Source organism: Myodes glareolus, chromosome 4 (genome assembly GCF_982192425.1).
Source record: "Myodes glareolus chromosome 4, mMyoGla1.1, whole genome shotgun sequence".
In the NCBI taxonomy this organism is placed as follows: domain Eukaryota; kingdom Metazoa; phylum Chordata; class Mammalia; order Rodentia; family Cricetidae; genus Myodes; species Myodes glareolus.
This window is the reverse complement of record NC_142029.1, coordinates 23,066,061-23,083,301: the sequence shown is the minus strand read 5'-3', so window position 1 is coordinate 23,083,301 and position 17,241 is coordinate 23,066,061. Positions and strand designations below refer to the sequence as shown.

At 43.2% G+C, this 17,241-nt stretch overlaps 1 protein-coding gene across 1 annotated transcript in view; it reads left to right on the top strand.

The window, feature by feature from the left end:
- Positions 1-17,241, top strand: part of Map2k1 (mitogen-activated protein kinase kinase 1) — a 71,564-nt gene that overhangs the window by 28,579 nt on the left and 25,744 nt on the right. Inside the window, exons 2-3 of the mRNA XM_048424404.3 lie at positions 10,775-10,985; positions 12,958-13,104. Coding sequence (XP_048280361.1) covers positions 10,775-10,985; positions 12,958-13,104 — 358 coding nt within the window. The remainder of the gene's footprint in view (positions 1-10,774; positions 10,986-12,957; positions 13,105-17,241) is intronic.

The window sequence follows — 17,241 nt, the reverse complement described above, 5'->3', positions numbered from 1 at the left end:
CAGGGATCTGTCTGCTTCTGCCTATCCAAGTGCTAGGATTAAAGGCATTTGCCACCATGCCCAGCTTACCAGTGTCATTTTTATAGATGGAAGTTTCTGTCCTGCCTGGTCCCACAGCCATTCAGTCCCAAAGAAACACACAGAGGCTTATATTAATTAAAAACTGTTTGGCCTGTTATCTCAGGCTTATTATTAACTAGCTCTTACAACTTAAATTAACCATAATTCTTGTCTATGTCTAGTCACTTGGTTTGGTACCTTTTTTCAGTAAGGCATACTCATCTTGCTTCTACTGTGTCTGGCTGGTGACTGACTCTCTGCCTTTCCTCTTCCCAGAATTCTCTTAGTCTGGTCGCCCCACCTATACCTTCTTCCTAACTACTGGCCAATCAGCATTTTCTTAAAGTAATATGAGTGATAAATATTTACAGTGTACGAAAGCATTCCCCCTTTTTTTTCTTTTCAAAACAAGAACTCTGAATCTAATCTCCTTTGCTTATCTTTTTTCCTGACCATTATCCATAATTATTTATAACCAACACTCTAAACAAAGACAAGCATCTATAATCCATTTTTTTTTGAATGTGAGCATAGTTTTCTAGGCTACTTTCTGTTGATTTGGGGCACTGATAATCTTATGGAAACCTAAAGAAGATTTAGGATTCTGGTCAAGTCCTGACTGGAGTATTCTGTGAGGCTGGATCATCTTAGCCAGCAGTCTTGAGGCTCTTCTGGATGTAGAACTCAGAGGACATTGCACCAGAGGTGCTCAGAAAGGTTAAATCATCTGGACCATCTGTTCTCATTGGAGATTTTTCAGGAGTTTCCCTTGATCAATCCTTATTTTTCTTAACCCAGAATGAGTCCACAGCCTCTCATTTCCTGTGGAAGAAAAAGCAAAACTGCCTTTCCATAGTAACATATCTTTTGACTTAAATTTTGACATCAAGGCATTTTCAAAGTATATAGGTTGGATTAATCCAACAACATTTATAATCAAATATCTTTTAGCAGCTGTTACTCCTTCATCAACAATCAAACAGTTCAAAGACAACACAATAACATACAGTGTTCAGATTCTCTGTGTGTTTTCTTTTCTTTTAGATTTATTTATTATGTATACAGTGTTCCACCTGCATATACGCCTGCAGGCCAGAAGAGGGCATCAGATCTCATTACAGATGGTTATGAGCCCCCATGTGGTTGCTGGGAATTGAACTTAGGACCTCTCGTAGAGCAGCCAGTGCTCTTAACCACTGAGCCATCTCTCCAGCCCCCTCTGTGTGTTTTCTATCTTTATGTGACTTTTTTTTTTAATTTTGTTTTTTTTGAGACAAGGTTTTTCTGTGTATCTTTGCCTGTCTTAGAACTTACTCTGTTGACCAGGCTGGCCTCAAACTCACAGAGATCCGCCTGCCTCTGCCTCCCAAGTGCTGAGATTAAAGGCGTGTGCCATCACCACTCAGCAGAAAATAAATAAATTTTTAAAAAATCTAAACCTCAATCCCCCAAGAGTTTGCACTCTTACCTCTTACTTCATCAAGCTCAGGGAGTTTTTTCTTTTCTTTTTCTTTCTTTCTTTTTTTTTTTTTTTTTTTTTTTTTTAGACAAGGGCTCCTGTAGCCTACCCTGGCCTCAGACCTGCTATGTAATCATGGCTTAGACTTCAACTCCTAATCATCCTGTCTCCAGCTCCCAAGTGTAAGGATTACAGGCACCACCAACCCTGCCTGGCTTGCTTGGGGAGTTTCTAAGGGTTCTTTACTCAGATTCTCAAGAACAGGAAACGAGTGTTTCTAGGGCTGTCGTTAGTCAGCTTGTTCTTCAGACACAGCCAGCCCAGCCTTCCCACAGAGCAAGGCTCATGTGCTTCTCTGAGGAAGATGATGTGTTCATTGTATTTTACATCTGGGTTGGCCTTGGTTCCCTCTTCCCTTTTGGCACTCTGGGCCCCTCCTGACTATCCTTCTATCCCAAAATACTAGTTTTGATCCTTTATGGCCAAACACTATTTTTTTTACTGCCTCCTGCTTCTACCATGAGCTCCTCAGAGTGTGTCAGCCTGGGAGTTCCTCTTCACATTTTACCAGAACCTTTATCCCTTTTCCTCTGGAAATAAGACACTAATAGGGAAGTACCTGATATCAGGGATGAGCCAGGGGTGTTTTGTCTGAAAAACAGGTACTCTTTGTCATAGTTTTGAGGAAAAACCAAATTTTGGTGTTCCAGATCCTGTGGTAGAAGGGTTCCATAATTGTTCCTGGTCTCAAATGCATTAATAGGAATGCCATGCCCTAGTATGTGAGAGACTCATCCTTGCATCTAAATTTCATTTTTTTAAAAATCAGATTGCCATGTCTCTTTTGCCCTCCTTTTTCCTTTCTCCCAAAACTTTTAATTCCTTTCTATAGAAGATTGATTTTTTTTTTTTTTTGAGGCAGGGTTTCTCTGTAACTTTGGAGCCTGTCCTGGAACTAACTCTTGTAGATCAGGCTGACTTCGAACTCACAGAGATCCACCTGCCTCTGCCTCCTGAGTGCTGGGATTAAAGGCGTGCACCACCACCGCCTGGCTATAGAAGATTGATTCTTTAGGAATTCATTGGTGTTAATTTTCTCTACCAAGAAAAGAGTTAGAAGGAACTCTGGGCTGTTACTGTATTCAAGCAGCAGCGACACCACCCTCTGCTTCAGGATGTTGTTCAGTATTTGGGATCAGCCTATGCATGAGAGTGGGTGGTTCTATCACTCCAGGGTATGTGTGTGTGTCTTAGTGTGACTGTCTGCAAAAACATGATGTGGGAGGTAATTTGTGTGATTGCAGAATCCTGCTGCATTCCCAGGGGTAAATTTTTGTCTTCGTTGTTTAAGAGAATAGAGATGTGACTCTTTGTTACTTCTTTTTAATTAAATATGTTTTCTTGGCTTTTGTAAAAGTTTGTTTTTTGGCTTGGAGGCTACCTGACTTCAATGGAAGATAAATATCTGTTCTAATTCTGATATTGTTTTCTTTTCTTTTTTTTCTTTTTCCTTTGAAACAGGGTTTCTCTATGTAGCTTTGGAGCCTGTCTTGGAAATTGCTCTGTAAACCAGACTGACCTCAAACAAATCACAGAGATCCACCTGCCTCTGCCTTCTGAGTACTGGGATTAAAGGCATGCACCACCACTGCCCAGACGATTATATATATTTATCTTCACAACTTTTTTGTTCTTTTTTTTAATCAATATTTCACTTTGTACATCTGACTGGCCTGCTGTGTAGACCAGTTGACCTTAAATTCACAGAGCTTCTGCCTGCTAAGTGCTAGTATCCTGGCTAGCACTGCCACCTTGCACAGCTGATTATCTTAATTCTATTCTGTAACATGTGGGCCGGCTTGTTGGGGTTTCTATCCCGTCCGGTACCCCACAGCCGGCAAATCCCAAAGAAAATCCCACACAAGACTTCATAAGATTATAAACTGATTGGCCCATTAGGTCAGGCTACTTATTAGCTCTTATAACTTATGTTATCCCATTATCCTTATCTACGTTAGCCACATGGCTCAGTACCTTTTCCAGTGGGGCAGTTTACATCTTTCCTCTCTGGTGGTCTGGGCAGAACTGCGGAGGGAGCTTCCTGCTTTCCAGAATACTACCAGTCTCTTTGCTTCACCTTTACTTCCTGTCTGGCTTTCCCGCCTATACTGTCTGCCTGGCCAATCAGTGTTTTATTAAAATATGATTGACAGAATACAGACAATTCTCCCACACCACTATTCCTCATCATTTTCTGCAGAATAATTTATGCTAGTAAGTGTCCTTTCTTTTTCTTTTTCCTCCTTTTTTCCCTCTTTCTGAGACAGGTTTTACTCCGCAGCCCAGGCTGGCCTTAAATTCTTGGCAATCCTTGACCTTTGCCTTCCAGAATTATAGTGTGAGGCACCACACCTGGCTTCCCATTCTTTTTGTTATCTAAATTCTGTTTATCTTCTTAGTCCAATTCCTTAGTTCAACTCAGATATTTCTTCTCTACAAAACTAGCAGATCTTGGTTACATAAAACCATCTCTGACCTCGGCCTTCTGTGAGCATTAGGGAAACCTTTTTGATACACATGCATACATTCAGACAAAACATTCATACACACAAGATAAAACAATTAAATAAAGGAACACTTTTTTGGGGGGGACATGAAAGTTTAGAAAAGGGTATTGCTCCCCTGGAGCTGGAGTTACAGTGGCTGTGAGACAAACTTCAGGTGTCTGTAAGAGCCGAGAGGGAGCTCTTAATCACTGAGCCACCTCTCCAGTGTCCCTGAAGAAAGCCTTTGAAACAAGGTTTCCCCTAATGCTCACATGACTCAGTGTATGAGTAGAAAGCTATATTGTCTAAATAAGTTGTACATTTCCCATAGATTATTTATTTGTTGTATAAACATAAATAGTAGGAATTTTAATTTTAGACCCTACCATAACTGGTTTCAATCCTATTTCCTCCCAGTGCTTATTCAAATGTGTTTTCCCTCCTAGACCATCATGCTTCTTTCTGCCTTAAGTACTCTTTGCCCTACTAACCTGCAGTTCCCAGGCATCTGTGACTTGACTGTTTGGAGACTGGTGGTGCTATTTCTCTTTGTTTTCTTGTTCCTTGGGCTCAGTGAAACTCTTCAGCCTCTCAGCCTGAGAGCCTCAGCCTTGTTTTTGCACTTCCTTTGCTTGCTGTCATTGACCCACTTGGAGCTCAGAGATAGGCAAATAGCTTTCCCTTCCCTATTTTCTTCCTCTCCATATCCTTTTCTTTATGGATGTGGAAACTGAGAACCAGAAAGCTAACTTGCCCATGAACTTAAAGATAGTGGTGGAGACTGCAAAAGGGGTCTGTCTGTCTTCTGTCTGTCTCTCTTTCTCCCTCCTCCCCTCTTTCCTTCCTTCTCCTTCCCTGCTTCCTGCAGAAATAACATTTCTACTTGCTGAACACCATAGGCTGGGGGAAACTTGACAGCTCCCTGGCCTTACCTGTGTGAGGACTCTTACCCTCCTCCCAGAGCAATGATTGGTTGTTTTCTTCTGCCCTTTTTAGTGCACTTTCTTGGCAAAGACAGAGCCTGCCACCTAGCCTCACCAAGCTGACTATTGGCATGCACATGTGGTTTGTGTCTGGAGCATGAGGAGCCCAGTTCTTTTGTCTAGACCATGTATGATCCCGCATTCTGTAATCCTTAGGGCAACTTCTAAATCCGGTAGCTATCAGAGGGAAGTATGAGGTCTTGGAAGTTGTGTGCCTGATGTGGTCATGCTTGTCTATAATTCTAGCACTTGGGAAGTGTAGGAAGGAAGATCAGAAATTCAAGGCCACCCTTAGCTACATAATGAATTCAGGGCCAATCTGAGCTACCCGAGACTCTGTCTCAAAAAATACTTAAAATAAATTGGGTATAGTGGCACAGGCCTTTAATCTCAGCATTTGGGAAGCAGGGGCAGGCATATCTCTGAATTAGAGGCCAGCCTAGTCTATCGTGAGTTCCAGGATAGCCAGAGCTACAAGTGAGACACTGTCTTGGGTGGGTGGGGCTTTAAACAGAAGAAAGTTCTGGGTGTTGGGAGACCCTCCACTTTGTCCTCTCTGGGCCTCAGTTTCCTGTTCTGTAAAATGAGGATTGAATCCAGTTGATCTTTGAGGTCTCTCCTTTGCTGCTTAATTTAAACTGTTGAGCTACAAATGAAAGACCCTAGTGTGTGGTGTGATTATAATTATTCTCAGCGGGTGGTGGGGCGGGGGGGGGGGGAAGAACCTTCTTGTTTAGAGGATCATCCTTGCATTGTGCTTCTCTGATGTTACCAGAATCCAAGTGACAACCCTTGGTGTTTTTTTTGTTTTTGTTTGGTTTTTTTTGTGCATTGCCATTTCAAACCTGTAATCTTCTTGTATCTTGTGAACTTGTGTTTACTATTAGACTGCCATGGTGTAGAATTCGCATTTCACTGTGCTGTTTTTGCTGAATATGAGGGGGTTTGAGTGGATCATAGCTGGTCCCTGGAGAGAGGGAGGATTGTGTGTGTGTATATATGTTTGAGAGAGACAGATAGACAAGACAGGTTGCCTGACTGATGGACTGTCTATTGGAGTTCTAGTTTTGTTTTTAAATCTCCAGTGTCATTTTTGCTGATTTCACTTAAAAATATTTTAACTAAATATTGCAGCTGTGTAGCGGTGGCGCATGCCTTTAATCCCAGCACTTGAGAGGCAGAGACAGGCAGATTTCTGTGAGTTCGAGGCCAGCCTAGTCTATCCAGTAAGCTCCAGGACAGGCTCCAAAGCTATAGAGAAACCCTGTCTCTAAAAACAAAGCAAACAAACAAACAAAAAAATGGTTGCAAAGGAAGCAGATTCTTGACCTCTGAGCTTTGTGGATTTGTAATATGGGTCAGGAGTGAGGACCTCTTCTCATTTTCTTTACTTGAAGGATTTTACCTTGAGAGGAAGAAACAAGGCTTGTGGACCAACTTCCCTGTGCAAGAGGACGTGACCCTGAATAACAGCTCGTTATTGATTGGTTTCTTTCCACTGAGTAGTAGGAGCCGTGTTGCTACCACTGGTTTGCCTTTCATTCTCTGGAAAGACAAAAATGTTGAAAGTGCTTTAAGAACTCTGAAAGGGAAAGCCGTGATTTCAGGTCCTGCTGCTGCAGCCTTGGCTTCCCCTCCTGCTTCCATTCTTCTGTATCTACTGCCTTCCCGTTGTTTAGAAGTGGGTTAGACTTTCAGGACTGCTCATGAGTTTGCTCTTTGATTTTGCCTTGGTGAGGGTATTCATGAAACTGTTCCTTACAGTGCATTGAAGAGAAGTCAGAGACCTGGCAAGGTTAGGTAGTTTCTCCAGAGACCCACTGTTTGTTAATCAAGTGCTAGTGGATCATTAATTTAACAACACTCACTCACCCACCTACCCCTAGGGACTGTCAACATTCCTAACCATCACACCTGACAGCCCATCCTGGGATCTATCTAGTGGGGCTAGGACTTTGGAAAGCACAAATTAGCAGCAATTCTTTAGCTAGTGGAGAAGGGATTAGATCCGGGTATAGAGGTAAGGAAGGAAGGAACCCAAGGACCTAGTTTCTTTTGGAAGGTACTAACTTAACTTGTACCTACTCTGCTCCCCTTCTCCAGTCTTTTCTCCTCCCCTTTAAATCTATTCTGGGGATAGAACTTAGGTCCCCAGGCTTTCATGCCAAGTGCTGAGCCATCTCTCAGGTCCTCTTCTTCCTTTTTTGACAGAGTATCACTGTGTAGCCCAGGCTAGCCTGAGATTGTGGCAATCCTTTTGCCTCTATCTCCTGGGTGCTAAGATTATAGGCATCTGCCATCACAAACATTTATTGTAGTTTGTTTCTGCAGAGCTAGGCAAATGATGAGTCAGCATTCCCTTTCTACTCGCATGAACTTGTTCAGAGGTAGAGTTGCTGTGCACCTGTGGGGCTGTTAGCAGGTTGTGCAGGGGGATGCACTTACGTCTGAGACAAAGGACCTTGTGTGTGGGTGCTATCCTCAGATGTCATTGCCCTGGGATGGAAGTTGCCTCCTTTGAAGTATGGAACTTTTGGAGTAGGCATTATGTTAAGGATAATTCTCTCTTCCTGGTTTGAGTCCTGACTGTGTGGCTTTGACCCATTTACTCCACTTGCCTATTCTTGAGTTTGCTCATCTGTCCTGGTAGTAGAGGTGTTGGCAGATGACTTCATAGGTGTAAAGCACATAGTACAGTGCTAGGAAGAGAGTGTGTTTTCTCTTAGTCGTCTTCCTCCCCGATGTCCTCGTGCATGGTGTGTGTGTGTGGGTGTGTGTGTATGTGCGCGCACGCGTGTGTGATGGGGATTTCTGTTCTGTGAGGTAAGGTCTCACTATGTAGTTTAGGCTAGCCTGGATCTTAGGATCCTCTTACCTCAGCCTCTTGAATGCTGAGATTATATTAAGTATCCTCTATCCTGCAGGCTTATGTGTTGATCAAACCCAGGGGCTAGGTAATCACTGCTAGCTGAGTTACAGCCTTTGACCTAGCCTTTTTTATTTTTACTTTTTTGTTTTTTGAGACAGGGTTTCTCTGTAACAGTTTCAGTTCCTGGACATCCTGGTACTTGCTTTGTATACCAGGCTGGCCTTGAACTCATAGATATCTCTCTGTCTGCCTCTACCTTCCAAGTGTGGAGATTAAAGGTGTGCACCACTACTGCCGACTAGCCTATTCATTTTTGATAGCAGCTGTTGGATTCTGTATTCTGTATGTGCCCCCTGCCTGCCTCCACTGCCCATAAGCCTTCTAGGTAACTGTAATGTCACCAAAATTTGGGGGAAGGTGTCTATGTGCATTTGATATGTGTTTCTAAATATGGCCACCAGCGGACCTTTTAGTGAGAGAATTGAAAGGGAATACCAAAGGTTTTGCATACCCCTAACCACTTAACATGTGCTCAGAGTCTCACAAGGAACAAGGACATTGAAAGTTAACTAAATATTTTAGCAGGATGAGAATATTGACCAGAGGCTTCAAGCTCCTCACCTACCGTAACAAAAGGGTGGCTTAAGTGGACATTTATTTTATCATACTTGCTGAGCTGGATGTCTAACATCAGGGTGTCAGCACAGTAGGATTCTAGGGAAGACCCTCTTCCTGGTTTGATGACGACATTCTTTCTGTGTGCTTGTATGGCCTTTCACTGTGTGTACTGAGCAAGAGTGCTTATCTTTCTCTTCTTAGGAGGCCACTGAGCCTATCTGACCAGTATCCTACCCTTAGCACCTTTCAGTCTTAATCATCTTTTGAATGGCCTGTTCCATACACCTCCATATGTGAATGTGGAAGGGTGTACACAATTTAGAGCATGACACCTCCCTTTTCCCAGAGTTACTCTGTGAGGAGAGCCAGTGACATCATCTTGTGGCTTCTCTGGCCCCGTGTGTATGTTGTACCAAACTGTATGCTGGAACCATGAAATTTCTTGTCTCCCTGTCATCTTGGCCTTTGGAAAGGGTGTGAAGGAAGAGTGGAGAATTGTGTTTCTACGTTGACTGGTATATCTGGGGGGAAAACAGTGTTCTGATGTCTAAAAATCCTGTTTTGTCACGTGTGTCATCTGTTTAGACTGGGAAATGAAGTCAGATGAAACACAATGAGTGATCTCTCTACCAATTCAGAAGATTAACCAAGAGGCTTTACTGAATGTTCTTCAATGCTCTGTAAAGAACACTTATGGGCTGGAGAGATGGCTCGGAGGTTAAGAGCACTGATTGCTCTTCCAGAGGTCTTGAGTTCAGTCAGTTCCCAGCCACCACATGGTGGCTCACACCATCTATAATGAGACTTGGTGCCCTTGCTGGCATGCAGACAGAACACCATATACATAAAAAATAAGTAAATCTTAAGAAAAGAAAAAGAAAAGAAGAGAGACACTGTGATGTCCATGGCATGCCACATGCTGGGCTGGTGACTGCTTCCTGCCATGCCCACTTGCTTTCTGCAAGATAGCTGGTTCCCAAGCCCATTTGTACATTTGGTGGTCTGGTAGCTCAGTTGTTCACATCAGATGGACTGATGAAATGCAGCTGCAAAGTGCTGTTCTGTTTGTCTTATTTTGCACGGTGGGTTTTGAGACAGGGTTTTTCTGAGTGACAGCTCTGGTTGTCCTGGAACTCACTCTGTAGACCAGGCTGCCTGCCTCCAACTCTTAGAGAGAGGTCTGCCTGCCTCTGCCTCACAAGTGCTGGGGTTAAACATATGTGCCACCACTACCGCCAGGTGATGCTTTTTAAGAACCATTTATATTTCTGTGTGTCTGTGTTTGGGTATGTGTACATTAGTATAGACCCAAAGGCATTGGATTCTGTGGAGCTGGAGTTACAGGTGGTTGTAAGCAGCCTGGCATGAGTGCTGGGAACTGAATTCTGCCCTCTCGAAGAGCAACAAGTGTTTTTAACTGTGTTAACTGTGGAGCTATCTCTTCAACCACTAGTGAGGCTTTTTTTTATGATTTATTTATTTATTTTAATAATAATTTAATGTGGATCTAGTATTGATGCAAATTGTTCTAAGTGTTTGCTGATGGTTAAAGAACAACAACAAAAAATCCAGCACAATCATCAATCCTTTCCAAGGATATATTCTAGCATAAGAAAACAAGTCACAAATAAACATATTTGACAATTAAGTTATAAAATAGGACATGAGCGATGTTATGGGCAAATAAATTTTGAATATAACATTAGGAGATTGAAAAATTGAAATTAAAGGCACCCTGTGACTTCCAATCATACCTTTTCAACTACTAAGTCTGGGTTAGTCTTGAGATAAACATTTGTCTCTGCAGGTTCCGTACGAGTAAGTCAGGCCACTGGCATGCCATACCCACTGGTGACCTGAAAAATGAGGAACTTAACTAAACGGCAATGTTGCTTCTTTGCAATAATCAAGAGCCTTAATGAGACTTTTAAAACTGGGCTTGTAGAGCAGTTTTAGGTGGCTCATTCTCACTTTTAGTAGATTCCTTGGTTCCTCTTGTAGACCTTTAGCATATTGAGAGAAATCCAGGGCCTTCATTTCTTAAATAAGGAAGCTGCAGTTGTGAGAAGTAAAGCATGGTTGTGGCTCAAGCCCTTGGGATGATTGAAATGGGGCAGAGCCCCGGTGAGTAGAACCCTCCCCATTAACACCTTTCTTGGATTCCCTGTGGGCTTGGCCCAGAGGTGGAGGGATGCAGGGCAGTGTCTCTCTGTGCTGACCTGGCTCCTCCTTTGGGCAGGACCAACCTGGAGGCCTTGCAGAAGAAGCTGGAGGAGCTGGAGCTTGATGAGCAGCAGCGGAAGCGCCTTGAGGCCTTTCTGACCCAGAAGCAGAAGGTGGGAGAGCTGAAGGATGATGACTTTGAGAAGATCAGTGAGCTGGGGGCTGGCAATGGTGGAGTGGTGTTCAAGGTCTCCCATAAACCGTCTGGCCTAGTTATGGCCAGGAAGGTGAGTTTGTGTGAATAAATAGATAAATGGATTCAGCTGGGAGCCTGTGAATGGGGAAAGGGGGTTTTTACTTAGTACTTTTTCAGTTTGATTTTGAACTTGTTGTCTGTCAGACTGTGGGAAATACTAAGGTCTGCTAGTGTGAAAATCACCATCCCTGGACTATGGAATAACAGTGATGGATTCTTCTTCCACTTACTTTGTGGTATGGGAAGGACACCAGATACATTTGTCAAGTGCAAAGGGGCTGCTTTTTTACACCCAGTTCTAGTGATTGATGCTCAGGCCAAAACCAAGTTCCATGGCTTCAGTCTTGAGCCGATTCCCTTTCCTGTCTACCATTGGTCTTCTCTTTGAACACAGTTGCCCTGTGTAGAGAGGCTACGTTCTTCCATGTTTTTCAGCTCAGCATGTCCATTCTTCTCCCTGTGTTTGTATTGTACTATTCCTTTTAGCTTTACCAATAGCATCCATCTTTGGGACCCACCTCTTGTTTATCTCCTGTCAGCTGTTCCAACTCATCAATTGTCATATGTCATACTTATTGTCTATGGCTCAACCTTATTAAATAACATTAAATGTGTTTGTCACTTGTCTCCTGGTTGGAACAAGGGACAGTGTTGACACATTAGGGAGCAGCTGAGATTTTGGTTAAATCAATCCTATCAGGTTCCTGAAGTCAAGGCGGGACCTTTTGGGTGACTAAGGTTATCCTACTTCAGTTCCGCATGCCTTTGTACAACACAGCCCAACTATGAACCATGTCCTAAAGGCCATATCTCCCTTGTCTCTTAAGACTTCAGGTCATTTTGAAATAAGACTTACACATAGCTTTGTTGTAAGATGGGTGAGTTCCTTGATCAACATTTTTGGAGCCCAGACTGGAACCATACCTGATTCCTGGTTACAACTCTGGTGCTAACACCTGCTTGTACATTGATATTCAACCCTAAATTAATAGGAACTTGGTTTTAAAAATGGCCTGTTTGGGACTTGGAAGATGGCTTACTGGGTAAAAGTGCTTGCTATACAAGTGTGAGTACTCAAGTTCAAATCGTCAGACCTTATATAACAGCTCGATTTGCAGTATGAATGTCTGTGATCTCAACATTTCTATAGTGTGATAGGAATTTGTGGCCCAACTAACCTGGCATATGTAGCAGGAAAGCAGAGACCAGGAGGCTTGAGAGCTGGCTCAGTGGTTAAAAACAGTTATTGCTCTTGCAGAGGACCTGAGTTTGGTTCCAGCATGTACATGGCTACTTAAAACCGTTTGTAACTTCAGTTCCAGGGGATCCTGCACGTACATGGTGCACTTACATATACTTAGACATACATACACATAAATATAAGAAAAAAACAAATAAAAACCAAACAAAGAGACTGTCTCAAACAGGCAGAAGACAAAGACGGACATCTGGGGTTGTCTTCTGACCTCCATATGTTCACCATTGCATGAGGGTGCCCATATTCACACACATGCTTGCATATACATACACATATATTTTTGGGCATGCACATGCATACACATAGACACACATACATACACACACTCACACAAAAATAAATTAACAATAATGATAACAACTTTTTTTTTCTGAGACGGTTTCTCTGTATAACAACAACTTTTTGAATTGCTTATTTTTCCAAGTATAGTGGTTCATCCTAGTGTTTGAGAGGCTGAGGTAGGAAGATCGTGAGTTCTCTGCCTCAACTACAAAGTAAGTTTAAGGCCAATCTGGGCAATACAGTGAGATCCTTTCTTAAAATAATACAGTAAATCGAGAGCTGGAATATAACTGATGGTAGAGTACTTGAATAGCATGTACAAGGCTCTATTTCGTCATCAGCACCTTAAAAAATAGAACCAAAAAGCTGTTTGTTTCTCTTACCTTTGGGAACTTAAATCACTGAATAAAGGCTTTCTACTTTGCCCTGTTCCTAAAAGCTTTCCCTCACTTCTCTCCTCCAGCTAATTCACCTGGAGATCAAACCAGCAATCCGGAACCAGATCATCCGGGAGCTGCAGGTGCTGCACGAGTGCAACTCCCCGTACATCGTGGGCTTCTACGGGGCCTTCTACAGTGACGGCGAGATCAGCATCTGCATGGAGCACATGGTATGCAGCCGTCTGTCTTCCTGGTGGCAGTGGCCTGGGAACAGGCTGGCTCTGACCTCATCATTGGTCTGGATGGTGAATAGCTCTTCCGTGGCTCCCTGATCTACACCCGGCAGCCTGGAAGACTTAGGACCTGACTGTGTAATCTGGTATAGTTATAGAATGACTGCCCTGTTTTCTAGGTCCCCTCTTGTCTTCAAAGAGAGGTACTAAATGCCAGGATTTCCTCGTGGGCCTTTCTAGAGTATATTTCCTAGTTTTCCCCCATTTTGACAACCATAAAATTTTAATGTGGTCCAAATCCGGTTAATACAGTTTAAGTTCATTATGTGTACAGTACTGTATGCTATTTGGAAGATTCTGGAATATTGAAGATGAAGACAGAGTTATGAAGTCTCTGCCTTCAGAAAGTTTATAATAAACTTAAATGACAGCCTGAGGGTTTTTTTTTTTTTTTTGGGTGAAGAGAGCAATAATCTTCTCAATACACTAGTGAAAGGCAAGGTCAAGTCAGAGGGTGTTTATGGGCCAAGTACATGCATGGGAACTAATCTGAAAGCCCTTCCTTTTCTTCCCAGTGACGATCATGATTACAACAACATGAAAGTGTTCATGCTTATTGGGCATATATCAAGTGTCATCCTAAGCAAATCAGTATTTTATCGCATTTTCATGATTCCCTTTAAAAGGACGCATTACACTTACTGAGTGTGTGTGCAAGTGCCATGACATGCGTATGGAGGTTAACTGTGGGAGTTGGTCTCTCCTCCCACCATGTGGTCCTAGGATATCAAGCTCAGGTTGTGAGGTTTTGAGCATGCACCTTTACCCACTGAGCCATCTCACTAGCCCCACAGCCAGATTTTTCTCTCACCTACCAAGGAAATGAAAACACAAAGAAACTTGATCTCTTACTCTGCACTTAGGCCACACAGTCAGTCAATCCTATTCAGCCTGACCCCAGTGCGTGTACTTGGTTGACTCCTCTGGATGAGGGGACTGGGGCTTTTTCTATCCTTTAAGCCTAAGGATTGCTGGCTTTGTAGCTGATAGAATGGAATGGGAACTTTGGGAATCAGTTGTTTATTTATATCTTTTTCCCTTACATAAATATAAATAACGATATTATCATGTTTGCCACCATGTTGTGTGCTAGGGTTTGAATCCAGGGCTTCATGCATAGTAGGTAAGTGCTTTTGCTCCTGAGCTATATCTCAGCCCTACCACTGTCTTGAAAGTTCAGATTATTCTTGACACCCTGGTACAGAGCAGGTACTCAGTTAAGTCTTTGTCTACTTAACACCATTTGTCTTAGGCCTCTATTGCTGTGATATAACACCATGACCAAAAGCAACTTGGGATGAAAAGAGTTTATTTCAAGTTTTAACTCTCAGTCACATTCCATTATTGAGAGAAGTCAGGGTAGGAACTGATACAGAGGCCATGAATGGGTGCTATTTACTGACTTGTGCCTAATGACATCTTCAGCTTCACCCTGCCTTCTTATAGTACCTAGGACTGCTGCCAGTCTAGGGGTGGCGCTGCCCACTATAAGCTGGACCCTCCCACATCAATCATCATTCAAGAAAATGTACCACAGGCTTGCTCGCAGGCCAATGTGGTGGAGGGGAGGTATTTTCACAGTTAGGGTTCCCCCTTCTAAAATGACTCTGACTTATGTCAGCCTGACATAAACTAGCCAGCACATCATTTCATTGTGACCTTGGTGGGCTTTCTGATCACTTTGATTCCCAGTTTCTGCATTTGTAAAGTGGCTTTGATTCTGTTTTATTGTTGTGCAGGTTAGAATGACAGATGTCAGTCTGTCAGTATGCCCTCCATTTTTAGAGTATGCATTTTATAGGTGTTAGCTTCTGCTTTATTCCCCTGGGTCTGGCAGTTTAGAGACAGGAAAATCTACAAACTTGATGGTTCTTGTGTTTTCAGCCTGGCACTGTTGGCTCCCGTTCCTTTTCCTTTCTGAGTTTTAGACCTAGACTGACTTTCAGAATGGTGTCTGGTCTGAATGACCCCCATTTCCTCCACTTGAGGAGTCTTTGTTGATGGTCACCCCCACCCCAATACACACACACACACACACACACTTCACTCTATTGTTTTGTTTTTATGATCAAGAAAGGCCACATATACTGTTGTAGGCATTTGTGGATGTTGTAGGCATCTGCTAACATTTGTGGATGCCATATGGAACTTGACTCCTGGAACTGACTTTTGCATGTCTAAAGGTTATAGAGAAGACTCTTGTTCCATTTTGCTTCAATAGAGTGCAACAATGTCTGGGAAGCATGGGAACCCTTCTGGGTTTGCTGTATCCCGTGGCCTGGGGTGTGGATTCCCACATAGGTCTTGACTGCCAAGTGTTTTTCAGACAGGGTCTCATTACACAGTCCTGACTGACTCGGAAGTTAGGTACACCAGGCTGGCCTTGAATTCAGAGATCTACCTGCCTCTTCCTTCTGATTGCTGGGGTCAAAGGCTGCACAGAACTATTATTACTACTTGCTTCTCCTCCTCCTTCTTCCCTAAGTGTCTTGTCTTACTATGTGGATCAGGCTGGCTTTGAACTTGCACTGTTCCTCCTGCCCCTGCCTCTTGCTTGCTGGGATGACAGGTGTATGCCACTGTGCCTGACATGTTTGGAATTTTATTTTATTTTTTTGAGACAGGATTTCTCTGTGTAGCTTTTTAGAGCCTGTCCTGGAACTTGCTCTGTAGACCAGGCTGGCCTTGAACTCACAGAGATTCGCCTGGCCTGCCCAGCAACACTTTTAGATTTCTTATACTCTTGTGTTGATGTTTTTTTATTTTGTTTGTTTGTTTGTTTGTTTTAGCCCAAAAACAGTTTTGTGCAGACAGATGTCTAAATGGCCTAAGATGTCTTAACCACTAGAAAGGGAAGAAGAGAAGTTAGGCAGTGCTGATAAGCCAGAAACAGGAAGGGCTAGAAAAACCTTCTGTCCACTTAGGTCTAGCTAAATTAATGGAAGGTGGGTGGTGGCATGGCCAGTTATATTAGCAACTAGCTTTCAACTCTTTTGTCACTTACCAAGCTCTTTTCACATTATGTAAGTTATTAATCTTGTCACCCCCATCTTGTGAGATGGATTATTAACACCCTCAGCTGGCAGGTTGAGAGAGTAAGGCCCTGGGAGGTTTTGTAATGGGCTTGTCACAAAGATAATGAGTGTCAGAATCTAAGCAGATCTGCTTCCTTTGTTTCATACTGTCCTCTCTCTGTGCAGGTGCTATGCTTGTGGGATTCTGCTTCTCAGCAGAGAAATGATTGGATGAGCTCCTCTCTAGGGGCCCCACTCTGAGCTTACGCCCTATGTTTCCATGGTTTTGGGCACTTGTAGCCAGTTGCGATATACTTAATCAACCCAGGTCCAGCTTCACAAACACTTATTTTCAGTGCTTATTATGTGCAAAGTGTTACATGAGTTCCCCAAGGACTGGGATGCTACGGCTATGCATTGGGTGGCTCATAGCTGTGCGCTATATGTTCTCAGTTTAGCTGTCAGAGTTTCTGAGCATGAGCCTGCTCTGCTGAAGCCTCAGAAGTTCTTTCCCTAGTTGGGTGCTAGTTCTGTGCATCCAAATGTCTCCCTCTAACATGAGATCCTTGTGGGTGAGTGTGGGGCTTGCTTGCTTCAGACTGAAGTTAGGCCTCAAACATGGATAATGACCTAAAGAGCCCTGGTCAGGACTGGAGCTTGGAGGGAAAGAGATAAGCCTTGGAAGCAACAACAGTAAGAAAGAACAGTATCTTTTCTTTCTTTTTATTTTGTTAATTTTTTTCTCCCTGAGCTGTACCTCTAGCCCTGGAACAGTGTTTTTATACTAGGGGAGAACTCGGAGCGACCTGAGGGTCTAGGCAGGGCTCTGTAGCAAGCAGCTATTGCTGGAAGTTCATGCAGCCACAAGAGCCAGTCCTGCACTCTTCTCATTCTTCTTTAGTCTCTGACAGGCCCTCCTGCATCAGAGCCCCTTACTGCAAAAGCTGGTGACTGGCTGCCACTTACCTGCAAAGAGGGGTCATATGAAGAACTCTGCTCTGTGGTCATATCCCAACTTCTAAAGGGTTTTGAGCTCCACTGTCACAGTCTGTTTGACATT